This window comes from Solea senegalensis, linkage group LG18, assembly GCF_019176455.1.
Source record: "Solea senegalensis isolate Sse05_10M linkage group LG18, IFAPA_SoseM_1, whole genome shotgun sequence".
NCBI classification, from domain to species: Eukaryota; Metazoa; Chordata; class Actinopteri; order Pleuronectiformes; family Soleidae; genus Solea; species Solea senegalensis.
The window spans coordinates 1,070,901-1,097,064 of record NC_058041.1 but is presented as its reverse complement, the minus strand read 5'-3'; the positions used below and the strand labels follow the sequence as shown (position 1 = coordinate 1,097,064).

At 45.1% G+C, this 26,164-nt stretch overlaps 1 protein-coding gene across 4 annotated transcripts in view; it reads right to left on the bottom strand.

Annotated features, from left to right (window-relative positions):
- wu:fj29h11 (protein NO VEIN) overlaps positions 1-26,164 on the bottom strand; it is a 32,074-nt gene continuing 5,910 nt past the window's right edge. For 2 of the 4 annotated variants that reach the window (XM_044013922.1, XM_044013919.1), the window contains exons 4-47: positions 25,749-26,089; positions 25,141-25,266; positions 24,843-25,040; positions 23,926-24,066; positions 23,572-23,832; positions 22,766-22,946; positions 22,428-22,594; positions 21,501-21,644; positions 21,151-21,329; positions 20,488-20,660; positions 19,548-19,772; positions 19,323-19,432; positions 18,363-18,557; positions 18,140-18,266; positions 17,520-17,742; positions 17,265-17,412; positions 16,859-17,036; positions 16,178-16,358; positions 15,795-15,921; positions 15,585-15,707; positions 15,305-15,455; positions 15,108-15,220; positions 14,810-14,960; positions 14,380-14,628; positions 13,860-14,069; positions 13,305-13,486; positions 12,243-12,426; positions 11,466-11,608; positions 10,822-11,003; positions 10,019-10,278; positions 9,497-9,734; positions 9,243-9,423; positions 9,032-9,158; positions 8,262-8,348; positions 6,871-7,047; positions 6,518-6,798; positions 5,796-5,944; positions 5,470-5,554; positions 3,688-3,802; positions 3,246-3,374; positions 2,666-2,944; positions 1,997-2,144; positions 1,740-1,896; positions 1-940 (exon numbers count right to left, since the gene is read on the bottom strand). In XM_044013922.1, coding sequence (XP_043869857.1) covers positions 536-940; positions 1,740-1,896; positions 1,997-2,144; positions 2,666-2,944; positions 3,246-3,374; positions 3,688-3,802; positions 5,470-5,554; positions 5,796-5,944; positions 6,518-6,798; positions 6,871-7,047; positions 8,262-8,348; positions 9,032-9,158; positions 9,243-9,423; positions 9,497-9,734; positions 10,019-10,278; positions 10,822-11,003; positions 11,466-11,608; positions 12,243-12,426; positions 13,305-13,486; positions 13,860-14,069; positions 14,380-14,628; positions 14,810-14,960; positions 15,108-15,220; positions 15,305-15,455; positions 15,585-15,707; positions 15,795-15,921; positions 16,178-16,358; positions 16,859-17,036; positions 17,265-17,412; positions 17,520-17,742; positions 18,140-18,266; positions 18,363-18,557; positions 19,323-19,432; positions 19,548-19,772; positions 20,488-20,660; positions 21,151-21,329; positions 21,501-21,644; positions 22,428-22,594; positions 22,766-22,946; positions 23,572-23,832; positions 23,926-24,066; positions 24,843-25,040; positions 25,141-25,266; positions 25,749-26,089 — 7,931 coding nt within the window. In that variant the 3' untranslated portion in view covers positions 1-535. The remainder of the gene's footprint in view (positions 941-1,739; positions 1,897-1,996; positions 2,145-2,665; positions 2,945-3,245; positions 3,375-3,687; positions 3,803-5,469; positions 5,555-5,795; positions 5,945-6,517; positions 6,799-6,870; positions 7,048-8,261; positions 8,349-9,031; positions 9,159-9,242; positions 9,424-9,496; positions 9,735-10,018; positions 10,279-10,821; positions 11,004-11,465; positions 11,609-12,242; positions 12,427-13,304; positions 13,487-13,859; positions 14,070-14,379; positions 14,629-14,809; positions 14,961-15,107; positions 15,221-15,304; positions 15,456-15,584; positions 15,708-15,794; positions 15,922-16,177; positions 16,359-16,858; positions 17,037-17,264; positions 17,413-17,519; positions 17,743-18,139; positions 18,267-18,362; positions 18,558-19,322; positions 19,433-19,547; positions 19,773-20,487; positions 20,661-21,150; positions 21,330-21,500; positions 21,645-22,427; positions 22,595-22,765; positions 22,947-23,571; positions 23,833-23,925; positions 24,067-24,842; positions 25,041-25,140; positions 25,267-25,748; positions 26,090-26,164) is intronic. The other 2 variants (XM_044013920.1, XM_044013921.1) reach the window with 2 other exon arrangements.

Here is a 26,164-nt window from a genome sequence, read left to right as displayed (position 1 = left end):
TCAACAACAATATATTTTATTTTGAAAGGAATGCTGAGAGTAATCGTGAGGTAGGGGCAATAAAAAGATTAAACACTTTTATCTAATGAAAACGTCAAAATACTGCATCTACCACAACTAGAAAACACACATCTGTGAGTGGTTTTGTTGCCTTTGTCTCACAGGACAGTACAGTAGCATCACAAGCACAAGAAAAGGAATGTAAGCTGTGTTTCCATCGTGGTACGGTTCTGTTTGGAATGGTAAAGCCCTGGATGAGGCTAACTGAATAGTAACTTTGCTCGGTAGGCGGTGACCGATGGCCACATAGCGATGGAGGGCATTGTTGTGCTCTGGTACCCCAATGGAATAGTGCTAAATAACAGAACGGTTGGGGATAGTTATTTTGGTGCTCTTCCTAATGGAAATGTCAAAAACTACATACTGTACCAAACTGAACCGTACCACTCCGTGGAGACACGGCTTGAGACTCAATCCAGTAAAGAACTTAACTTATAAAAGTAGCTGCAAGAACACGAGCTTCAGTGCAAATATCTCAGACAAACAGGTAAAGTGTGAGTTCTTTGGTGTACAGATGTTGCGCCAGGTTCTTAATGCGACACAGGCGCACGTTTGCGGCGTCTCCCGCGTTGTACACTCTGTACACATGATAGCGCTCCTTCTCCCTCAGCGCAAAGTCCAGCTCGTTGGCGGAGAGGTGGATGAACGCCCTCTCCGTCTTCACGGTCGACTTCACCTCCACAAACACCTCCACCGAGCCGCCGAACGTGAGCTTGAAGTCGTAGGGCAGGCCGCTCTCGCCCGCCCGGTTGCACCACATCACATGGGTGGGGCGTCCCGCCTCGCCGCCGTCCCTCCAGTGGCACAGGAAGGAGTTGACCAGCTGCTCGCCCCACTCACCGATCGCCACCATGTCCAGCTGCTCCTCCGACATCACCACCTGTAAAAGAAGAGCGTAGCGAAGAGTGGATTTAATGCTTTGAAGCGGAAGCTTACTACGAGAGATAGACCAGACAGCTCAAGATTTGCCGGCATTGGAGTTTGTAACGAGGCTAAAGTTGGCATCCAGGTCAGCAGTTGAGGGGAAACACAAGGGAAACTGAACTTACAATGATCAGGCCCCTAACTTTGTCTAATAAAGGTTTTTTCAGTCCCAAGACCATTCGCGTCAACTCAACGCTGATTGGTTTATCATGCCACTGTATTAGACCAAGGTTTCACACATCAGTAAGAGTTGTCAACAATTGTCCTACGATGTGTTTCCTGTAGGTTTCCCCTTCACTCCCGAGTGGGGAAGCTGCTGATCTACAAGCAGAATCACTATCAATCCATCTTCTACACTGGCTTTGAGTGCACTTGGGATCTTTGGAGGTCTGGTGACATTCTCTCCGGCTAGCATGTCCCTGACAGTTTTTGGCATCTTGTCCACCATGAGGAGACGAGTTGTGTGGCATATTCTCGCTCATCTTCTACCGCTTTATCCTACACACGAGGGTCAAACGGAGCCAACCGTTGACCTACAATCAATGCAATGAACCTCTGCCTGACTGCGAGAGGAAACGCTCTTGCTGTGAGTCAGCAGTGCGCTCTCTGACATATATATGCTGTCGGTTTCCATGGTTTTTGTTTTTTGGGTGTAAACGGCGCCTCTTCCTGCCAAAATGGCGTCATTTTGGTCCTTGGTGAAGCTAACACATTCGACCACTGGGGAAAAGACTGTGACATGTGAGTGTACTGACGGTGCTGGGTCTCTGGCAGGTGAGCGTCATGTCCTCCAGCTTGGCCTGTTGAGGCTGGTCTCTGATCCAGAGCGGGACGTCCAGGTTCAGGGGAGGACGGTGACTGTCGGCAGTTCCCTGGAAAGCACCGTGACGCAACACGGCCTCAGGGGCGGAGCTGACGGACCAAACAGATGAGGGAACAGGGATTACAGAAAACATCACCACGTTAGATTATTACACATTAAGATGGTGTGAGACAGAGAGACGACGCGTACAGGCTGTGTGGAGCAGCATGGTTGTTGTTCGTCTCAGCAGGTGGTGCAGATGGAGGACTCTGTTCTGGTTCTGGAGCTGCGAGGTTTCCCTCCGTCTTCTCAGCTGTGACAGACTCGCTGGTCTTGGTCTGCTGACTGTGCTCTGTCACTGCGACACAGAGCCAAATAAAAACAATTAAAGGGACAGGTCAGGCTTTTTAAAAATAACTGGTCGTGACGCAGCCTGAGAGAGAGAGACAAACAAATCTACATCAGCTGAAGTCTACGATATCTTAACAATATGTTTTTCCACTTAAACCAATCTCTCCAGAAAAGCAGTGATTTTACATCACAGCACACAGGAGTTGTCGATCCACTGCTGCGTCCATTATTCACTTCAAATGTCTTATTTTGTGACGTCAGTGTTTGAAATCCCTTTGTTCACATTTACCTCAGTGACACCAACTGACCACACGGGGCAGCAGCAGACCAGCATGCACCTGCGTCCCTGTGAGCTAAAACCACATATTTTCTCTATGGACTTTGGTGTGGGAGAGTGAGCGTTTTACAAAAGTCTGTCTAACAGTGAGATGAAGCAGTGAATGTATTTCTTTTACACTTTCTGCTGAGACTTTCATGAATACAGTTGTTAACACAGTCTGAAAATGGGAAGGATTTAGGTTTTAAAACCTGGTTGTGGTGTGGTGTTGGTGCTGGACGCAGCAGGGTGAGGCTGCCCCGGTTGGCTGGGGCTTCTCTGAAGGTTGGGCTGGTCTGGGGGTCTGCTGCTGCTCATGCTGCTGCTGCTGATGCTCCTGAGCAGCTGCTTGCCCTCGCAGCTGCTGGGACTCTGTGGGACAACATGGCTGCCTTCTCTGGGCGCCGCCTCTTTATCTTTAGGCCCAGGGGGAGGCGGCCACATCTTCAAGACGGCGTCCACTGCACCTCCTTCTGCCTTACCTGTTGGCACTGAGAACGTCATGAGCCGTCAATCTCCCAGAATTATTGTTTTTCCTGCTTTATTTTGGTAACCCTTGTGTTGTTTCTTTTCACGTCCTGTCAAGTTTCCCCGCCTCTGTGATTGACTCCACCCTCTCTAAAGTGTTTCCACCTGCATCTCGTTGTCTACCCTGCTCCCTCTGTCTCCTCCTTGTTCCGTGTTTTGACCATTGCCTGTGACTCCAGAATCAGATCCTGATTCTGGAGTCACATCATTGAGTCTGCACGAGACAATACACAGGCTAAATACTTTATATCGAAACAGCCGCACCTGCACGAAAGCCTCCAGGGTTGGGCGTGGACGACCGAGGTGGCCAGCAAACCAGCGCATCCCCGTCCTGATGGGCCGGGTCAACTGGCTCCTCTGGGGAGCTGACGGAGGGGAGGCTCCACGATGGCACTGAAGTGAAACATTTCCAAGAGAGTTAAGGCTACATTTACAGTGATAGATGAAAGACGATGTGTCATCAGAGATCGAGGAAACGTTTTCAATGGAAACACTGACTTCACTGAACGGTACATTCACAAAATAAAGATTTGGCTGAGAAAAGTGTGTTTAACTCTGGTTTAAAGGGCTGTTTTTCCTTGTGTTGTCTATCATTGTGCTAATACAGCACTGTCTCAATGACACGACGACAAATATTTCACTAAAATTAAATTAAAGCAGAAGAATAGGCGTTGGTGGGTGGAGTTTCCTGCGTAATTGCACCCACCTCTGTCCAGGGGAACCTCAGGTGTGAGTGGCTCTGGCACCTCCCACTGCTCCTCGTCACTGGGCAGATCTCCGATGTCCTCCTTTTGCAGCAGTCTCTTCAGAGCTTTAGCGTCCTGGAGGAACAAACAACATCACAGCAACATCCAGCAGCAGTGAGACCAAGGCTAAGTTTAGAAAAGTCAACACGTCTGTGCTGTGTTTTACACTTGCCGTCCACACTAGCACAGAGTTTTGGAGAAACTCGCTCTCAAAGCAGAACAATGTGGGATTTTTTGGCCTAATTTAACAGCTTTGTAGTCATTGCGATGGTTAGATGTCTGGTTGTGGGGCTGTCTCCTCCACAGGGTCACAAGATCAGGGCAGCTGACCACGAGTCCTCAGAATTGGGGGCCGTGAAACATCGATTGCTTATCCCAGATCAAGGCAACGACGTTCATCATCGACAAAACGTTTCCTTCCTTCGTTCATGAATTATGTTAATGTGGGCGGAGCCATTCTCCAGTAATCTTCTTCTAAGATGGCGGCCTCCTTAAAGCAAAGACCCCTGTCTAAAGTACTTAAAGGCTTTTTATTTTCCAGCGATTATACACGTATACAAACCGTCCAATAAACCGTCCCAAATATTACCCACTGGACCTTTTAAACGCTCAAACGCCAAAATAAAAATAACGACAACTAAGATTATTTCAGTGTTAAATCTGTTTTCCCCACATTTACCCTCAGAGGTTTCAAAATGGTTTATTTAAAAAGTAAAAAAGCTGAGTAGATATTGTGTATCTGACTCTTTCTGCCCACATTAGCAGCGGCAGACGTTCTTGTTAAGACGTTTTAATGACCTAATTAACATGCGCCGCCAGTGACGGATCAATTCCCAGGCATAATACAATATAAAAGCTGGAAGTAATAAGTGGAGAGGCAGACGCCGCTGATCCTCTCACATCTGTCTCTGTGTCTCACTCCAGTGTATTAAGTGGCTGTTTCTTTGCTGCAGAATCACATCATTGAAACACTTCATCAGACGAGCACCGTTTCCATTTCATCGAGTTCGGCGCGAGGCAGACGGAGACGGAGAGTTTAAAATGTTATACTGACATTCTACTGTACGTGATTTTAAAAAAACAAGAGAAATCAAAGGCCTAACATGAACTAAGCTTTAATAAAAGAGACCCTTTGGGGTCTTTTGGAGTGCAGTGAATGAGGTTTCTTGTAAATCTCTCGAGTCTACGATGTGTCGCCGACGATGTCACCGACGTTTGGAGGAGCTGCTGGTCTACTGCTGCTTTGTTTGGTAAATTTGTGTCAATGGAGGTTAAACTGAAGGATGGAAATTGAACACTGAGGTCCTAAAATAAGACATCTGAACGTACTGCATGGAGACAGCAGTGGATCAACTGTCGACTGTAAACGCTCCTACATCCTCCATTTTAGGGAAAACAAATGTATTGTTTGTTTTTATTTATTTCTAATTACGTCCATTGAGTTTTACTTAAACACACAAGCAGCCACATGCACCTGTTAATCTGTCCTTGATGACTCTCGACCTCAGTTAACCACACTTCAAACATCAGAATCATCCCTTTAACCTCTGCCTTCACAGCAGCAGCAGAGATGAGAGCGAGTTGCCGTGTCATGTAAACGTGACTCCATCAGGGGGAAACAGCTGATGGATTAGCTGCGCTCAGCTCTGTGTGTGTGTGTGTGTGTGATGACAGGACAATGACCCTTTACCCTTGATATGGATTAGTGATCGATGCTGGAAGGGGGCTCGTATATCACTTACATTGAGTGAAGTTATCAGGTCGCCGAGGAAATGCATCAGCTCTTTCCTGTGGCATCTCTCTGTGCAGAAGAGTTTCACCAGCTCCCTGAGACACACACACACACACACACACACACACACCACACTTCCTCTGTGAGACAATAACAACATTAATATGTGTACGACTCATTTACTATAAAACTAAAGTTTGGAGTGCTAGCTCATGGGTGTTGAGATGTTTCTGGGTTGAAAATCAATGTTCTTCAGAAGTTCCAACTTAAAATGGAATCATTCTCATTCTTGTTTTGTAGCCATGCTCTATAGGTGACGTTATCGTTCCTTATTACCTGCAGATTTCCAGCCTGGCATCCAGATGATCCTTCTGGATGTAGAGCTCCTTCTCGTCTTTCAGCACACAGATGACGTCCTGCATCTCCACAATGGCCATGTCACTGTCAGCCACGTCCAGCTCGTAGCGCATGTACAACTTACCCACCTGTAAACAAACGGGCAAGTGGCTTAGCTTACGACATCCAACTATACTGACTCGAGGTTCCAGGTGACTTTAGCCATGTCCCAATCCAGAGACGGACCCCTTTAGAGAGGACAGGTCTAGACTACTAGACTACAGAGGCTTGGGTCTATAGGCCCATCTAGACTATATATACGCCCATTTCTGACGCGCTGTGGGATGCGGCATGTTTGATTCAAGGAGGAACCCATTAAAGCAAGTTGTCAAAAGTTGTGGCGGATTTATGAAATACTGAAAATGCTGCTTGTTGTCAATAAGTAATATTACCCACTAATGTGACCACTTACATTCAGCAGTCTTGCATATCATAAAATACCCTTGTGTTTCAGTCTATTTCGGGTCAAGCACAACAAAATAACCTCCTCAATGAATGCCATGTTTGTGGATGCCTGCAACTTGGTGCTTAGCACTGCCCTCTAGGGGAAGTATTGTGTAAATGAACGCCAATAACAACAAAAAAGATGGAGATAATGTTTGGGAGCCTTGCAAAGTGGGACAGCAGATAATCTATGATAATCTATAATGTCGTTTTCTGACCTGTCCAAATTGAAGACACTTGATTTTCTCTCCTATGTTGTTGGCAACCAGGTCTGAGTAGATGTCAGCCAGATCATCATGGTGGTAGAGGAACTGCTGGATGTAAGGGATGATGGAGCGCACCAGGGTCTGCATGGGTGGACAGGGTCTCCAGTTCTCAGTCTGGGGTTCAGTCTTGACACACTGCGACAGCGAATGGATACCGCAGATCTCCATGAAGAGAGATCGGTCCGTCTCACTGAAGTTAGGGACATTAGCTCGCTCTGCTGGGACCGGATGACCTGGCAGGAATTTGACCACAGTTAGCGATAATTCACAGATTACAATCACAGACAATATTTAAAGCAGCCTACCGGAGTTGCTCCCGAGAGCAGCCTTCTTCTCTGCTGGCGGCAAGTTCAACAGACAGACCTGCTTGTAAGGTTTAAAGACCTTCTCCAGCTCTTTGCTGTCAGCGATCATGGGTTTATGTGCCAGGCTCACCCAGCAGTTGTCTTTGGTCGGGAAGACCCTCTTATCAGACACCATACCTGAACACGAGGGGAAATCCAAAGTCAGTGAGCGCATGGATACCCAACCCGAGCCCGAAAATCCAGAAATGATTGTCAGGCTCAGGTTGGATTTGGTTACGTCAGTTGGCATGGTAATTTCAAGGTGTTTTAGTGATCATGGTACGGTACGGTTTGGAAGGGTGAGGTCTTGGGTCAGGTTTGCGTTTTGACTGAGGACAGTACCTTTATTGGTAGGTGAGGTGTGATGATGACACCAACACAGACAACAAAGGAGGACATCCAGTAGCTCTTTTTTCCTGCTTGATTTGTGGCCGTCTCAACAAGATGCCAAGCTTTGTATGAGAATAGACTGTGGGCGTTGAAGGAACACCGGTCGCAAGGAAGTGACATTGGGTGGAGCTGACAGTACCAAACCCTTTTTACTCTGGTGACCCAAGGGAAGGGTGCCCAAGAATGGAACTGTACCATTCCGTACCAAACCATCCATTTTCTACCGCTTTATCCTCCACAGGATGGTCGCGGGGGGTGCTGTGCCAATCTCGGCTGACATAGGCGGGGGGTACACCCCGGACAGTTCACCAGTCCATCGCAGGACCGCATATAGAGACAAACAACCATTCACTCTCACACCTACGGTCAATTTAGAGTGACCAATTTACCTAATCCCCATATTGCATGTTTTTGGACTGTGGGAGGAAGCCGGAGAAAACCCGCGCATATGTGGTTAGAACATGCAAACTTCATGCAGAAAGGCCCTTGTTCCAACCGGGGCTTAAACGGCAGGAGTGCTAACCACTACACCAACTGTGTGACCCTCTGTACCAAACCACCCCGTGGAAACAGTACGGTGAATTCAAATGGTGCATTTCTTAAAGTCTTCATTAAAAACATGGTGTAAACATTTAAAAGGTGAGGGGGCGTCGCTTGAGACGGATGTACCAACTGAGAGTTTCTCCTGCTGTTTTTCTTTTTTTTTACACAGTTGATTATGCAGAGATTTGTCCAGAGAGCTGGTGAGTGACTCTCCAGAGAATCTCTGAAGTCATTTCTGCTGACATTTGCGTTCACACGTACAGCCCGTCTCTGGAGAATATCTAGACCTCAGTGTATGTGTGTTTTCTGTAGCCTGGTGTGATCCAGCTCATCCTTTTCATCATCGTCTCTCCCTATTAAAACCCAAGTTACATACAGTGTGCATTGAAAAAGAGTGAATTACTGGTAACTTGACTCACCTTTCAAAGTGGAGCAGTAACCAGTGTTGAGGCTGTAGTTAGAGGAGCTGTCCTGCTCTGCAGACACCACAACTTTACACTTGTAAGCTGTTGAAAATAAAAAGATATGTCACTTTTTTATATTGTATTACAGAAAGCTTTATTGTCGTAAAGCCAATTGTTTTGTCCCCAAACCAACATGATGCAGTTTTAATGAAAATATTCACATTTAAGAATCTGAAAACTCCAAACACATCTACTCTGATATGAACTCATGGGTTTTGGTCTTAATGTGACAAGAATATAATGGGAATATTATTTTTAAGCTAAATCTCCAATGATCAGTTGTAACCTGCGACATGATGAGGAACATGGAACGTTCTAAATAAGGTATTACTTCATTTTTTATCACATCAGCACCATGGTAGCATCAGTATCAGGAACTCCAGAACTCCTGCTCTTTTCTCACAGTGAGACTTTATTCACGAAATCTCCGATATTTGTTTTTCTTCAGTATGACCCTAACACTCGGTTCATTTTGGTACAGTACTGTACTGTTAGGAATGGTAAAGTCCCGGGTCTGGCTTGCGTTTTGGTCTAGCTCCAGCCTGGCCGTACCGTACCATTGTACTCTGGGTGTTAAAGAACGGAACAGTTGGTGCCGGTTATTTAGGTACAATTCCTAACTTAAAACGTAAACAAATATGTACCGTGCTGTACCAAACTGAACCGCTCCGCTCGGTGGAAACACGGCTTAAGAGTGAATTTCAAAAGAGCAGCCAAGTTCTTACCAAGTGTTGCATAGAGCACGGACACGTCCTGCAGTGTTTCAGAGGTTGGTATGGGAGACGAGGAACAGATCAGCTCCAACAGACCCACGTACTGATTCATGTTGGGGTTGCGATCCACTTTCAGCAGCTGTGCGTAAAAAAAAGATTTTTTTTTATATATATATAAGTACATTTTTTTTTTGAGCAAAAAAAAAAAAAAAGAGCAGCATACTTTAAAGAAGTCGCTCATGCCGTCCAGCTGCCTGTAGAAAGGAGCCAGGAGTTTGGGCTCTTGAACGGGGCTGCCGGGCTCACGGGTCAGCTGTTTGTAGCGGTGGAACATCGACGTCGTGTCGCTCCAGCAAACCTCCTTCAGGTGGTAGAAGCAACCGGAACACCAGCCTTCAGCTCGCCTGAGAAAACAAGTTGTCCTGATTTTTTCTCATCGGAGTTTAATCACCATTTGAGGCCATGCTGACAATGTACCTGTTGTACTCGATGAAGACAGCCGGGATGAGCTGGAACAGCTCCTTGAGTCTGCTCGGGGGACAGTTCGTACTCAGATACGTGTACACGTTGTGGATGTGTTGGACCGTGGTGGTGAAACTGGCGCCGGCTGACTCGTCCTCGGGCTGTCTCTGCTCCTGGTCTCCAGCCTCTGCTTTGACACACCACTGCTTCAGGTAGTCAATCAGAGAGTCCACCGAGACACAGTGTCTCATTCCTACAAGAGGAAGGGAGAAAGATGACAAGGCGGCGTCCTGTGTCTTTAAAGAACAAATATCGCTGACGTCTATGAAGGTGTTTTCAGACAAAAATGTCTACAACAATTGGGTGTGGACGTTCACATTTGGAAAAACTGTCCTCACCTTGTCTGCCTCAAAATTCAACTCTTGCAAAAACTAGACAAGTCTAATCATTGGTGACCTTGATCTGGAGAATCGTGACACCCCTGAAGACCACACCGTGTCCCTGAAAGCAGCTCAACATAACCATATACTTGTTTACCCAGATGTCTGGTGAACTCGCTGGCGTCTATGTCCACGTAATGGACGTGACTCCCGAGCAGCCCGTTGACCTCGGGTGAGGTCAAGAAAACCGAGTTGGGACTGAGGAACTTCCTCTCACACTGATCTCCCTCCAGCTGACGATGGGCCGGCACCCACGCGAGACGACACAGGAAGTGGAAGAAGGAGGAGTTGGTGCTTTTGATTGGACGTCCATCGCTGTCAATCACCTGGGCGGTGAGGTACTGCGAGTAGTGGTGTCTGAAAGGAGAGGAGGAGGGTGTGATGACTGTGTGATGACTGTGTGACTGTGTGATGACTGTGTGATTTTTGTTTTGTGAATGATGAACGTGAATGGGGACAATCCACTTGATGGCCTGTTAGCCCTCTCTTCAAAGTTCCACATGTTTTTGGTAACATAGACCCTTTTTTCAATTATTCAAAACAATTTTTGGTAAAATAATAAAACGAGACATTAATAATTAATTAATAAATTAAGTTCCACCGAATTTCCCTAAACTTGGTGGGAAGATGTTATAGACCAAGACGAACAACAAAGTCGACCGTAACCATGGCCTCAACTCAACAGGAAGTCGGCCACTTTGAAATTTGGTGTCCATTTTGGCGAATTGCACACTACGCACCGACATAAAATACACGCCAATTTGAACTAGACACATCAAAGGGGAAAAAATCTCCAAAAAGTTTTGTGGATTCAAAAGTGAGGTCATGGATCTGCTGCACTCCCTGACTTACGTGGGGAGATTTTTTCAAAAAACAAAAATGAATGTGTGTGCGTGTTACCCAGAGTTCCAGTTGGTGGCCAGCAGCCTCAGCAGCTCCGTTCTCTGCTGCAGGAGGAGGGTGGGGTTCAACTCAGCGGTAGCCAGGGCACGGAACTCCTCGCAGGGGTAGTCGTCGAGCATGCAGCCTTCACTGGGCTTCAAGTTCCACATTCCGCTTTCAGCTGACCAGGGGCTGGACATCTGCCGGAGGGACAAAAAGACAGAATTAAAACTGTAACAGGACAAGACTCTGCTGAAGCTGCAGTCTTCATCAGAACCAACATGATTCATGATCAAGAAGATCACGTGATAAGACCAAAAGTAACCACAGTTACCAAGGTGAAGAGTGAATTCACAGGAAAAAGAAGTTTATTTCGCTTTTATGTTTTCCTGCGCCAAAGTCCATTGAGAAAATCAACGCTTTTAGCTCCTGGCAAAACGGGACGTGCTGGTCTACTACTGCCTCGTGTGGTAGGTTTGTGTCACTGAGGTGAATCTGAACAATGGATTTAAAATGCTGAAGTCACTAAATAACACATTTAAACTTACTGATGGAGCAGCAGTGGAGCAACAACTCCCGTAAAATCGCTGATTTTCTCTATGGAGTTTGGTTACGGGTCTGAGTGATTGTTGTCTAAGAGCGATTTCTGACGTTGTCCTCACCAGTTCTCCAGCGGTGAGGGTTTGTCTCTCTTTGCGTATGATGAAGCCGTCCCTTACGCCCAGCTGAGTGAACAGCCCCCTCCATCCTGCGACATCCCAGTCTGTCTGCACATAACTGGGACTCAGCAAGGTCCAGTCGTAGCCTGGTGTGGGGGAAACATTTAGAGGACGGGAAAAAAAATCTACTTTCCAGTGGTTCCCAAGGACTGGGTCGGGGACCCACAAATGGGAAATGATCAGACTTTGTTTATTTTGTTTACGCATTCAAAATATAGTAAAATGTTGAACATTTGGTTGTAAATAAGTCACAAAATAGTGGCAGACTGATTAAGAGGTCAAAGAAATAGTGTTGATAATTTGCCATTTTTTTAAATAATTGGCACATAATTGGTTATTTATTAACTGGCCAATTATAACCAATGAAACACAGAACAAACCTCTGTTCCCGGAAACTAAAACTAAAGATTTTAATGAAATGAAATTATACAATATGCTGATTGTTGTTTTTATTACTCCAGAATGAGCCTTTTATAGTTATATTTATATTAGGCACCAGGTCAGCCACAGACTAATGTTTTGTATTATTGGTTTTCATTAAGCCGTGATCTTTTGTCCGATGGGAGAAAAGAAAGAAGAAAATTGGCTAAATTATATGGACCAAAAAATCAGCATTGGCCAGAGAAAAACCCATTTACTGGTCCTTTTTAAAAGTCAAGGGTGTAAAATAAGAGAGCTAATGACGAGACTGTGGTCGGCTTTGATTAAACCCAGCAGTACCTGGCAGTTTGTCGGGCAGGTTGATGTTGCCGTACTCCTCGGAGAAGTGCACCCTGTCCACTCCCGGGCACTGTAGCCCCCTGTTGGTGAGGACAGGCACTGCGATGTCTGCGAACTCCTGGCTGGAGGAGGAATGCTGCTTGATGAAAACCAAGTAGCTCACCACCACTGCCTCAGACTTGGACTGACGATGACAATGAAGACGAAGGGAGACGTTCAAGCCAAATGTGTTTACGTGTAGAACTTGGTGGTTAAAACAAACATAAAGCCCATAAATATACTTGGGCAAAAGTTATGAAATCAGGCGTTTCAATCAGGCTTTGGTCTGGAGGCGCCGTATCTCCAATGAAGGACAATCTTGACGCTTCAACATACCAAGACACTTTGGACAATGCTATGCTTCCAATTTTGCTTTGCAACAGTTTGAGGAAGGTCCTTTTCTATTCCAACATGACTGTGTTCCAGTGCACAAAGCAAAGAACTATAAAGACATGGTTTGGCGTGTGGCAGAACTTGAGAACCTTAACCCCACTGAGCAACTTTGGGACCCTTCATGGGTCTGCTTCCACCTTTTTAAATGCTCTCTTAAAGGCTTAAATTACCCCTCAACTACTCCGTTCATCAAAGGACTGTTGTCTGGCGGTGACAACACCCCGCACAACATAATCCAGACTCTTTTCATGTGTCGTTCCACACTGGTGAAATGACCTACTGAGTGCTACCAGAACAAGGGCGTCTCTGTCTGTCTTCAAGAAGCTCTTGAAAACCCAGCTCTTCCAAGAGCATCTTCTGTCCCGTCACTTACCTTCTATCCCTTCCTTCTGCACTTGGATCCACTTGGCACTTGGCACTCTCACCCTCTATCAGTCCACTGTTCCTATCTAGGGAGCTCTTTCCAAGACTACTTCTATGTAGCTAATCCTTCTTTTGTAAGTCGCTTTGGATAAAAGCGTCTGCTGAATGCTTGAATATCATCATTACAGTCGCTGTTGGTGTAATGGCCAGGCGTCCCAATACTTTTGTCCATATAGTTTATACACTGTGTAAACTCAGAATCACTACCTTCCACTTGCTGGTCCTGATCGAGGGGTAGATGTGCTGCTCCAGCAGCTCCTGCGGCTCCAGCTCGTGAACGCCGAGTCGTCTGAGCAGCTCTCGAACCTGCTGACTCTCCAGAGGCTCGACACAGCTCAGCAGAGAAGGATGGACAAAGCTCACGTCCTTGTACAGAGCAGCCAGAGGTCCTACGAAGACATGATTGGTGGACAGAACTCTGTTAAACCGGAACATCTAGTCACGTTTTCAACAGGGAACCAATAAATCCTCTAAATGCGAGTTTAGAGAGACGATTAGAGGTAAACTAATTTTTTGGGTTACGATCTGCTATGTTTATGCAGGGTCAGACAAGGTTTCATCCAGATATAATCCAGATTCCGGATTTGGCGGCATTTTAAATGTAACATGGTCCAGACCCATTGAACCAGTTCAGATGTGTATCTCAGCAAAAGATCAGGATGAATTTTTGTCATGTTTATGTAAGATGGAAAAAGCTATAAGCAGGTAAAGTTCTGTAGAATCCAGAAAGTTGTACTATGACTGTGGCTCAAATAAAACTACCTGTCTGAGCTGATTTCTTCTTCTTGTTCGTGGTTTCTTCCATAGGAAAGAACGCTTCCTCGGTGCTCAGTGCCACCACGCGTCCATCAGCCAGGGGGATTATGGGTAGATCCTTGAGGCGCTGCAGGATGGCGTCCGCCTCTTCGTAACCATACTCCAAAGCTCGGAAGTTGCACACCAGCAGCCTGGCGAGCTGTCGTAGGCCGTCGTCTGGGGAAAAAGGGTCAAAGGTCATCACTGTGCAAAAGTCTCAAGACACCACTTAATTCCGGCTTCGGCGCAGAACTGGTCAAAGCGATTATAAACTATTATCTACATTCTTTACTAGGCACAAACCTCAGCCTGCCAGGAATTATTAGAAGAAGGACTTTAAAACAGTAAATGAAAAGCGGCAATGATATTTTACCATCTTAAGCATGACTCAGCACAATGCATGTACATGTTTACCATATTTATGTAATAATAAAAGTAGTATAGATCGCAAACAGTGGTAACAATAGTCATGAGTCTCTACACACACCTGAATGGATGCCCTCCACCTTCACCAGCTCCTTGGCCATAGCCGTGGTCACCGTGGTGACGTCCGATCCCCGCAGGTATCGGACGCCCAGGTGAGAGAGCAGGGAGGCGGGAGGTGCGGGGCTCAGGGCTGGGTGCAGGTAGGACAGGGACAGGTGTCTTTCCAGCTCGTCTCGGCCGATCACGTCGCGGATCACGGGGTCCTGACAGACAGCGATTTGAGACGGCAGCTTGTACACGATGTCATTGTCTGAGAGAGAAAACCAGGACAGCCACAGTTTCATTTCTGATATTTATTTCTGTAGGCGATCCTTTTCTGAATTCTGCAGCCATTTATAACCTTGGTAAGGATTTAAATTTAAGGAGCGACGACCAGAAGACCTGAGGGTTTTTGAGGGCTTGTTATGTCACAAAGTATTTGTAATGAATACCTGGGCCGAGTGTGGGCAGGAAGGCCTTGCCCTTGAGCAGTTTGATTATTTGACCAGCCACAGAATTGAAGAAGTCCAGCACCTCGTCAGGCAGCGGCACGAACTGCAGGAAGTAGCAGAGACCCTTCAGGCCGCTGAACTTCGGATGAGTCTGGAACAAACAGGACACAAGTCTTAAAAGACTATAAATGTGTGTCAAAGAACATGATCCCTCTGGTCCTGTATCGTCAAAAGTTCATCTTTCTCATCATCTTTTATTGACATTTCTCTCACAATACAAGACAATATAGTGTCTCACAGTGAAGACGTCCATGGCCTGAAGGAAAAGTTGAGGGATCTCGGTACGAAGCCACTGGTTCCAGGAGCTGTCTCTGTCCACGTCTTCACGCGACGACGGGATGTCAAAGTCACCTGGAAAGAACAGTGTTGAGTAAAGAGTCCGATTTGCTTCCTCCACGACTGACCTGCTCTGAAATTTCAAAAATCCGCACTCACCTTGGATGATGAAACGGAAGCCGAAGCTGCGGAGGGGCAGGTAGGCGTACACGGGCTGCTTCTGTGGCTGAGCTACCATGTTTGTCTCTGTGTCGTCGCTGCAGAGTTGGAAAGCCAGAGCGAGCTCGGTCGACAGGACGTCCTCTTTGAGCTGAAGTAGACGTACATGTCGGCATCAACCGAGATTCAAACAAAAACAATTTTAGATGTTCATCACGGCAGAGAGAAAAAGAAGCAGAGAAAACTGTTGCAGCGAGAGTTTGTATATCGTGTTCATTACATGTTTGGGCTGCAGTGTAGTCTTGACCACCAGCCACTGCTCCACGCCCTCCGTGTGCTCCACCTCAACCACGTCATGACTCAGATCTTTTCGTGTCATGGTCACAAGACGTTTCTCGCTCTGCTGACGGACAGAAGCAGGTTTGGAACAAGACAATCTGCTGTGTGGTTGTTTGGTTCTTTCACGATATTCTGGAATGTTAGAAGCTACCTGATTGCAGATGGTGATGGAGCGCAGGCGGTGGAGAAAGAGCAGCAGGGAGGGGTGCACATCATGAAACAGGTTCTTGGTCTGATGGCTCTCAGTGCGCAGTGGAAGGCAGATCTTAGTTGTCCAGCTGATGAGAAAAGACATGACATTAGCTTTGAATTGCTTTGGGAAACTTTGGATTGTATTGAGGGAACATTGAGCCACATTGGAAGAACTTTGAGCTGTGTTGGGGAAGTTGAGGATTTCATGGTTTTACTTGGGGGTTTGTTTTTGAGTTAAGTTGAGTCATTGCCTTGCCATTGGGGCAGTTTTGGCATTACACCATGCACCTTTTCTACCAGCTGTACAAACAGCCTGAAGAAGGAAGAGGGTAGTTTAAAAACCTGTTCTGACTGATGTTCTCCATCTGTGCGTCCAAAGGCCTTTCATCTTCAGTCCAGTGGGGGAGGATGTATCCCAGTGCGTGGTCGCGCATCCTGTCGAAGCGCAAGTGGAAGCCGTTGGAGTGAATCTCGGGGCAGTCGGTGACCTTAAACACCGACTTGAAGCCGATTCCCTTTTGTCCTGTGAAGTCAATCAGGTTTATCCCAAAGCAACAATAGCATCAAACACACTCAGTCACTCTTCAATACACTGTGACTTACCCAGTGGTGTAGACTAACTGATACCCAGGTATACGTCAAATACATCCAATTTATAGCTCATAAGACAGTATGGTATATCCGCACCCAACTTGTTTTTCAAGTACATGTTGCCCCATGGAAACAGGAGAAAGGCGGGTGTCGGAGCATGTGATGCCTATAATGATAATGCTAGATAATCTATATAAGGTTAGTTTTGCTCTTCTGGGGAGGAATTTTTCGTAGATTCGTCAGGAGCACATTCTCCCGAGCCGCTGCAGAACTCGGTCTGATGCCTGACTTGTAACCAAATAAAATCCCTTTGTTTCGGTACGAGTCCTGTGTCAGAGGGGTTTCTTTCTACACCATCAACTCATCACCTATTGTTCATAAGAAGAAGGAAGCCTGACTAAAAACAACACTGTCACTATCCACTGGACTTACCGATGTATCCGTATTTGTGTTTGCCCTTCGTGCTGCGACCCACGTCACAGATGGCTCTGATGTGATTCTCCTGGAAGCCGATCTCATTGTTGAGGACAGTGATGCAGTCTTTCTCCACAATGAAGGCCAGCGATGGACCGACGCCAGCGTCCAATGGGTAACTGTTGTCATCCGCATTCTGAACGACGGCGGACAAGGACGTCAAACACGAAGACAGGAAATCAAGACACATGGATCATGAGACCCTTATTTAACCCCCAGTTTCTTTTGTTGAATTTTTGAAAATCTGGTTAAAGAAAAGCTTCTGTACCACTAATATGTCAAAGCTCTAAATCTTTACTTCTTTATTCATATCATTCTCTTTATGCGGGTCTAATTACCCGCTGTAAATGTAGTAAAAAGGCACCTGAATGAGCTCCAGGACAAAGTGTGTGTCTTTGCTGTACAGTTCGGTGGAGAGGCGTTCCAAGCTGCGGCCCAGTCGCTCCTGATTCTTCTGCATGAGCATGTGGCTTTTCGCGGTCATTTTTTCACCAATACCAAACTCACTTTTCCTGTCAGGCGAGACGAGAAGACACAGAGAAAGAAAAATATACAGATGGTAAAACGCACTGTGATACTTTGGTAATAATGTGTTTTAAGGAGGTGAATAAGATCAAACCTGATGTCCTCGATGATGGCTCTTTGGGGAGTGGACGTGGTCTCTGACTGGCAGCTGGTAACATCGTCAGAATCAGACATTTCTGACAGCTCCTCCTCCTCTTCTCCTTCTTCTGCCTCAGAGGTGATGTGCGATGAATCCCCGTTAGGAAGTGGAGCGAACTCAAACAGCTGCTCCTCCTCATCCTCTTCCTCCTCAACCTCCACATCTTCGTTGCCATTAACTGTGAAACAGTCTGCATTTAAAATCTGAAAACTACAGTATATTGATAAAATAAAAAATAACCTCCCTTTGACTCCTAGACTGCAGGATACAGATCCAGTTGTGAGGCTATTTTTTTAAGAAAAAGAATCTGCCAATGGGGTTTTTTGCTCATTCTACTGCTTGATTTAAACTCTCCAGAATGAACCTCTGTCGCCCATTTTTTCCTTTCACCGCAACCGGCCTTGGCAGATGTTGCACACCCTTGATTCTGTTCCTGGCATTGTATTTTTTTCCCTGTTAGAGTTTCAAGTTTCTGCCTTACTCTGTAAAGTGCCTTGAGATAGTGTATGTTGACATTTGGTGCTATACACATAAAAATTTGATTTGACTTGAACTCGAGGTTGAGTTTCAATCACCTTGGTGTTGAGTCTCGTTGAACACGGAGGAAGCAAAGCTGCTGTCCATGATGTTTTCCTCAAGATTCTCATCCTCGCTGCTATTCAGAGCCGAGACACTGCTGCTCGCAGAATTGTTCAAGTTGAACTGAAGTCAAGAAAAAGAACGAGATCATCACCTGTGTTTTACAAACCAGCAAATTAAATGTTTGTATTTTGATCCAATGCGTTTTTTTTTCCTGACCTTGATCTGTTCCACAGGTGCTGCCGGTGGTGGGTTCAGTTTTTCCCGGAAGTCTTTCTCCCACTCTGTGATGCCTACGACGATGCCGAGGCGATGCAGGCAGTTCATGTGGCTTACGTCAGACTGGGCCACCGTGACTAGGACCTGTTTAGACTTGGTCTGGCCCAAGGCGCGTGCGAAAGGCACCAAGAAGACCTGGAAGTCACATTAATGCAAAAAAACACTACATGTCAGACGTGCAACAGACTTCAAACAGATTATTCTGAAGCTGTTTCGGTCGTGACAGTTGGTTCACACGGGGCTGGGATGATTAGTCGACATAATTCATTATATTGATTGTCTACGCAGGACAAGGCATGCTATGATTTTTTTGGATGTTGAAAACATGGACAGGAATCGTGGAATTCAAACTGTTAAACGCATTAAATGCGTAATATGGAGCAGAGTATGAATTCTGTTAACCAGACTGATAAAAATCTGTGTGATGACATCTTTACATCGCGTAAGGAGGTCATTTCTTGGGAAACATCGCAAACAGGGGGTGGGTGCCTGAACAGTCCTCTTACAAACTCACCTGTACCAGAATAAGTTTGAAAGCACTGAATGCTACTTACAAAATCTGAAAGAAAGGTTTTCTTTGAAGGTATATTTTTTAGACTTAAAGCACATAATTTATTTTTTAGAATAAAAACAGATTTCAATGGTCAACTGCATTCTGATCCAGTAAAGAAGAAGGAAGGAAAAATGGGGTCTGTATCACTGACCACCTGACTGGAGGACAACAACACATAATTAGATACAAAGCATTGATTTTATAGTCTAGTATTGCTTCCTTGTAGTAAAATATTCCATTAGTTTGTGTAGGATTTAATCTGAGAACGTACACTCAATCTCTATATGCCGTGCGGCGAAAATCTAATTAATCTAATTAAATCTACATAAAGCTTCAAAATAACTGACCTGCTGCAGGAAAGTCTGGCAGATTCTGATGGGGATTCGCGTCAAACACGCCAAGACAAAGTTGGCCACTCGGCTGTAACACGACGTCTCGTCTTCAGCCTGAGGAAATTCTAACAGACGACAAAACACTTTAGCTGTTGTGGTTCTGATGACACATTTGGAGCCACATCTAAAACACAACACATTATTTCTGGCTGAATGGAAGGCAAAGGCATTTACAGCTACCTTCTTTAGCCACGGCTAATTCAAGTGAGCTCTGCATGTAGTTGGCCAGGAGGGCTGCGGGCACACTGTCGATGCCGTCAGCTACCGCCATGGACACCAGATGTCCAGCTGTGCCGACGGGGTCCAGGTTGATGGTGGCGCTAGAGAACAGCTTGTCTCCTGTGTGTGTGGTGATTCTGAGCAGGGAACCTGGTTTAACCTCCAGCGCTGCCAGACCTGTGTTAGCTGCGTGGCAAGACACAGGAAACTGACGCATTAGCTTCAGTTTTAGCTTAAAAAAAACAAACAAATTAAGCACAAAGCGGTTGCTAAAACAACAACATTTACCCAAAATGATAGTAAGTCCCCATTTTAAAGAGTGGTTGTATGAAGTGCTAGCAATTTAATAACACTGAATTTTCTGAGCTTTCACTCACAAAATGGACAGAAAAAGAAAAATTTTAGCTACCAAAAAAAAGGCTCCTCTAATGAAATCTACCTCTGTAGTGTTTGCCACCTTTTCTCGCTGTAAGGACAGAAGTTTATAAACCGCTCATTCTCCCACACCAAATCCCATACAGAAACTTGTGATTTTAGCTCACGTGACGCGAGAGCTGTCGGTCTACTGCTGCCTCGCTGAGCTAGTTTGTGCCACTATCTTGAATCCAAAGAAATCATTTCAAACACTGACTTCACAAAATTGCACCTTTGAAGTTACTGATGGTGGATCCACAACTTCCTGTGGGCTGCATTTTTAAATCAGTGATTTTCTCAATGGGCTTTGGTGTGGTTTAGACGGGTTTAGAAAGGTTGTTTTATGAGGGGAAAAAAGTTGTCTAACAGGGAGAATAAGCTGAAATCCTGTTCCCAAGATATTATAAACTGAAGTACGGGTAGATATTATGTCCTGGACGGCAGCCATGTGATCAATGAGAGCAAGTGTCCGTTTCCTGATTCTTACCTGCATTTCTTTCAATGAAATCTTTGAGCGAGCCATGCAGTGGTTTAAAGATCAGCTCCCATTGGCTCCACTCGCTTAAATCCTCCAGCAGGGGGCAGGAAAGCAAGCTGTTCAGGGCTTGGGCTGTGGTCATCTCGCCCAGAAGCCCCACTGCCTCAGACCCACCTTCAGCACTGTTAATGGCAGGAAGGAGGGACACGGATAAAGAGTTAATTTCTTATTCTCAATCTGGGCTTCTTACTTTCCCCAAGAAAAATGTCCTCTCTTTTCAAAAAGTAGAGAAAAATGACATCACATATTCAGCTAGTGAACAAAATCAAACATTGGATGTCAGTTAACCTCAATTTAATTACAAAAACCTTTTAGAATGAAAACAGCCATTTCCGTCCCTTCTCCACCCAAATAAAATTAACCCAATTTGACCCTTAAAATGAAGATAATACCATATATTAAGTTTTACAATTGTCAGAACTACAAAAAGAAAACTGTTGAAGAAAATGACTGCAGTATTTATGCCTGAGAAAACCTGGCTGGTATAAGTACGTGGATCTAAAAATGGACCGGACACCAAATGTGTACTTCTTCATGTACTTCATGTACTTCCTTGATTATTATTAATTCACTGAAATATGGCAACCTCAACGCTTCAACGAACTTGCTAACCTCAATTTGCCGTGTTTGGCGAAAAGGGCAGACTCGTAGAAGACCTGGCTCTGGCCTCCTCCAATCAGCCGGCTCTGGCGCTGGACCAGGCCGACCAGGGTTTGCAGTGAGCCAAAGCCCAGGTCGCGACAGTCGGGTACTCTGTAGTGGGACCTCAGTGCTGACTCAATGTGGTAAATCTGGGGAGAAAAGACATGGATATGAGAACGTGTAATGGTGCATTCACACTTTTCTGTTTAATCTACACACTCACAGTTTGGTTTCGCTCAGTTTAAAAATAAAAGAGCATAGACACTTTTAGAGTATTAAAACTGGATGTGTGAGCAGCAGATGAGTGTGAAATGACTAACTTCATTGGGGTCAGTAGAGGTGATGTTGCCGCACTGCTTGATGAACTCAAACACATCTTGTTTGGTGGGACGGAAACCACTGCCCGTGGGATCCATGCCGCCGCTGCCCACAAACAACGTGGAGCCCAGTGTGTCCTGAAGCAGCTGCACACAGACACAGGCAAAGTCAGGATGAACAAGTGAACGTCTCTCATCACTGTCCTCAGACCCTCAGATCTATAATTCACAAATAAGATGGGATAGAAACGAACTCGCACAGGGTTCCCGTGTGGCGTGGAAAACTTGGAAAATGAGAGAAAATGTCAAATGTCCTGGAAAATTAGTGCTGTGAGTGAACAAAAACAGTCCAACTGTCATAAAACACATTTGTGAAGAAAACAGACATGTACGGCTGCAACAAGAACTATATTTGATATATTTGCACTTTGAGTCTTTTTGAATAAATACAATTTCTCTAACTTTCCAACTTTCCCTTCTTAAATGTACAAATTCTCCAGTTTCTTTGCTCCATATAACAAAGAAATCATTAAAACTGAATCATTTTTGCTTTGTGGACAAAATAAGACGTTCAAGAACATTTTTGGACCAAACAACTGAGTAATAGTGAAAATAACATGACATATAACATATGACAATAACATCTCCATAACTAACCCTAATTCTGTGCTTTTGGAACTCTCTATGCAACTTCCTGTCTACAATTTTTGACGGATCAATCTGAATTTATCGTCATGGGTAGGTGATCACCCAAGTAAATTCCCATTAAACTTTGGTAAGAATCTACCCACTGATAACATCACATAAAATTAACACATTTTCAAGAAATTTCTATCTCTTATAATGGGCCAAATTCAGAGACTCAATCATCTCACTGTCCTGTTCTGGAAAATGATTTCAAGGAAAAGAGTAGTGCGAACCATACTGTACCTGAATATGTTGAATCAGAAACTCCAAGAAACTGCCTTGCTGTAAACACGGGAAATCTTTGACTCGGAAGTGTCTGCTCAGCTTCTTCTCCAGGGCGGAAATGTGGCCCAGAGTGACGGCTGAGTTATAAGACAACAGGCTGCTTTTAAGGAACTCCTTCACGGTGGCTGTGAGACACAGAACAAGAGATGTCTCTCAATAACAGTGGACAACATAAATGCAAGTGTCTGTTTAAATCACATGAATGTCCAAACCTGGCAGGGGATTTACTGACGGCACCAGTGTTTGCAGTGTCGACTTGTTTAGATAAGAAATGCAAGAGGCTAAAACGCTGATACCTGCACTCGGGAGGGATGTGGACACTTTGTCCTCTGTCTTCGCTTGTTCGTTGGTTCTGTGTGACTTGTCTTTGGGCACCAGGTCGTGTGGGACAGCCAGGGAGCCACCACAGATGGCGAGCTGGAAGAGAACCCGTGCTAGCCGATCGCTTGACACACACATCAGAAATTGCTGGACTTGCTGGATTTAAAAAAAAAAAGAGAAAAATTAATTTTTGCTGACTTGGGTCATTTAAATTTACTTAAGACAGTTAGCGGCTAAATGCTGGCTAACCATGAACCAGGTAACATGAGTGAATATTTGCAAATTGCTAAAAATTGGCTAAAGTTTTTTATACGTTAGCTTTAAGCTAGGCTTACATTATAATTACTGGACAACAGATCATGATATACTTTGCTAACATTAGCTAATGTTAACAAGCTAAAGGTTTTAGCCAGTATTAATGTTAGCTTTAAGCTAGGTTCACATTGTAATTACTCTACAACAGATAATGGTGCTCACTTTGAAGCAACACATAAAAGCTATTGGACACACAAACATCTAACAGCAGCGCTGTCCTAACATTAGCCAGAATAAAACCTAACAAAAGGGTTCAGTGAATAAAATATCAGCCTGCCTAAGTCTTCAGTATGTTAAGAACATCTTTGTGTTTCTTGCAATAGCTTAGTTTGTGTCACTTTGTAAAATACACACTAAAATTGATGATTTTCTCTATGGAGTTTGGTGCAGGAGAGTGAGCGGTTTAAAATAGCGATTTAGCAAACATGTGCAGACATGTGAGTGTCAACAAATGTCCCAGACCCACCTTTTTCATTCTGAGTGTGAACAATCCTTCTGCATTCGTGAACACTTGCAGCACGACCTCGGCTGCGGTCATCTGCAAATACTGTTTCCTGAGGTCACAATTTCCCTGTGAGGAGAAGGAACCAGGTCCTTGAAGCGACTCCAACACTTTCCTCTTGACTTTTCTCAGCTGATCTTGTGTCTCCTCCTCCAGTTCTCTCAGGATGATATCCTGAGCTTGTGCCATTAAATCTTGCTCACGAAAGTGCACCTTCCTCAAGGTCTAAAGTGGACAGACAGCGTCAGGAAGAGGGTGGTCAAGACAAATGCAGTGAAATGTATATGAATAACTTTTAATATTGGTTTTAAAGCTTACCGCTAAGGGAAGCCCAATGCCACTCATCCAGATGCCCAGCTCATACGGATATTCACAGTTGTAATGATCAGTCAAATGCTGCAAAAACTCAACCAGGTCCACTTTCTCCTTCTTCTCTTTCCTCTTAAACATACGGAGATGCTAAACCAATGACAGACAGAGGGCGAGAGTCAGTCAGAGTTTCAGAACAGGACAAAACTAAAAAAACTACAGGTCTGCCTGAAGTACATAGCTGAGGTTTATATCAGTGCTACAAAACCAACAGACTTGTTTCATGACACGGTCAGACAACATGGGATTTTTTGCCACCATTCTTGCCGTGTCTTGACCTGCAAAACTAGAAATATGACCCCAAACAATTAACACTGTGCGAGTTCATAGGTCATCGGGGAGGAGGGGCAGAGAGTCGCTCACGAAGGTTTTTGGGTGATGGTCGCAGTCTTGTGTTCAGACAAAAAAAGATTGAAGAGGACAATATGGACAGTCTGTCCTTCGGAGAGAGAAGCAGCATCCTTCTTCCTCTTTGCCATGTTTATGTATGTATGTTACGCCACATCAGAGCACTCCGTTATCCTACTGGTCAACGTCCAGGAGCATTGTTGTAGGAGACAATATTGTAAGTCTCTTTGGATAAAAGTATCTGCCAAATGACATGTAGTGAGACATTAGACCGGGCAGGAAAACATGCTCGACCTGTCGTTGGAGACTCTGTTCTTCGGTTTTATTGTATCACGCGTACGTTCATCGTTTCTGACGTTCATAATCAGGTCCGACACTGGAGTTGTGTCGGTCACGACCAAAACGCTTGATCGTGGCATTGAGGCAATAATACAGTACAAATTTTGGGCTAGTTCTTTCAATTTCACCAAATAAAACCACCTCAGACATGACGTCATTCAACAGACAACAGTACACACCTTTAAAATGTCGACAGTTTCGATCTGGTGTAGATCATCATCCTTAGTTGTACTGTCAATCCGGAACATGTGGTAGATATCGGGGATTTTGCAGAGCGGCCCCAGGTTCAGCTCTTCAAAGCTCCTCTTGTCCTTCAAGCCGGCCAGCGATTGGCTGAGCTCATACAGAGTACACATGCATGTCACGGCTTTAGTGGACTGAGAGAATTTTAAAAAAAGAAGAAGAAGAAACATCAGTGGCATCCAGAAAACGTGAGTATAAACGCAGGTCATAACTCAAATGTACATGTTAGCAAACCTTGATGAACATGGTGATCTCTTTCCTGATGTACTTCAGGTCTTTCACAGCTGGAATGTCCTTTCGATCGAGCCCTAGAGCTTCCAAAGAGGAAACCTGCATCAGCTTACACGTCCTGTATATCATCTTCAGGGAGACGACGAGGAAATAACACAGAGTAAATAAATACACTGACAGTGGTACAGACCAACAAGCACATTACAACAGAGGTCAATGTGATACACATCCACAGCACATACACGGGCTACAATGAGATTTAGTGAAGAAACCTTTAATGATGTAACAATTCAATGATGTTTATTAGAGGTGAAGGATTGGGGTAAAATATTCCATTGTGATTTTTCTGGCTTAAAGCAGAACCCTAATTTATCAGGTTCAGAGTCTTTGTGATGGTTAAATGTCTAGATGGAGATTGGAGGGCTGTCTCCACTGCCTCCTACTGTCTGTTGGCGAAAAACCAGCCGTGCAAGATCAGGGCCGCCGACCCGGAGTCCTCAAAATTTAGCGGGGTCTGGTGGTGGTATCTTAAAATATATGTACGTGTCTATGTACTCCTGTAGGGGGAGCTCCGGAGAGAAAAATGCAACCAGACTTGCAATGAACCTCACCTGCTCCTCAGTAACCAATTCTCCCTCTGCAGCGATTTGTCGTCTCACGTCCTCCATGAGACTGTTGACGGCACGTGCATCCATGACACCGTTCCTCCCCCTCCGGGGAAGTCTCTCCGTGGCTTCAACTGCCCGCATATTATCTCCATGGACTCTTCTCAGCTGGGCGTGATAAGCATCTCTGTAGACGGGGACTGTGTCTCCTCTCTGCGTTGTGTCTTTCTCGTCTTTCTTCTGCTTTCTGGTTACGTTTTTACTTGTCCCCAGCTCGGGAAACTCTGACTCAGAGAGCATGTCGGGTGTCAAAGCTGGTTGCGGCTCTCTTGTGAGATAATGTGCTGCTGTGGAAGGGCACAGGTTTAAGAACATGGAACTGACTTTGTCTCTGATACCAGAAATGTACTGCGCCTATGTTT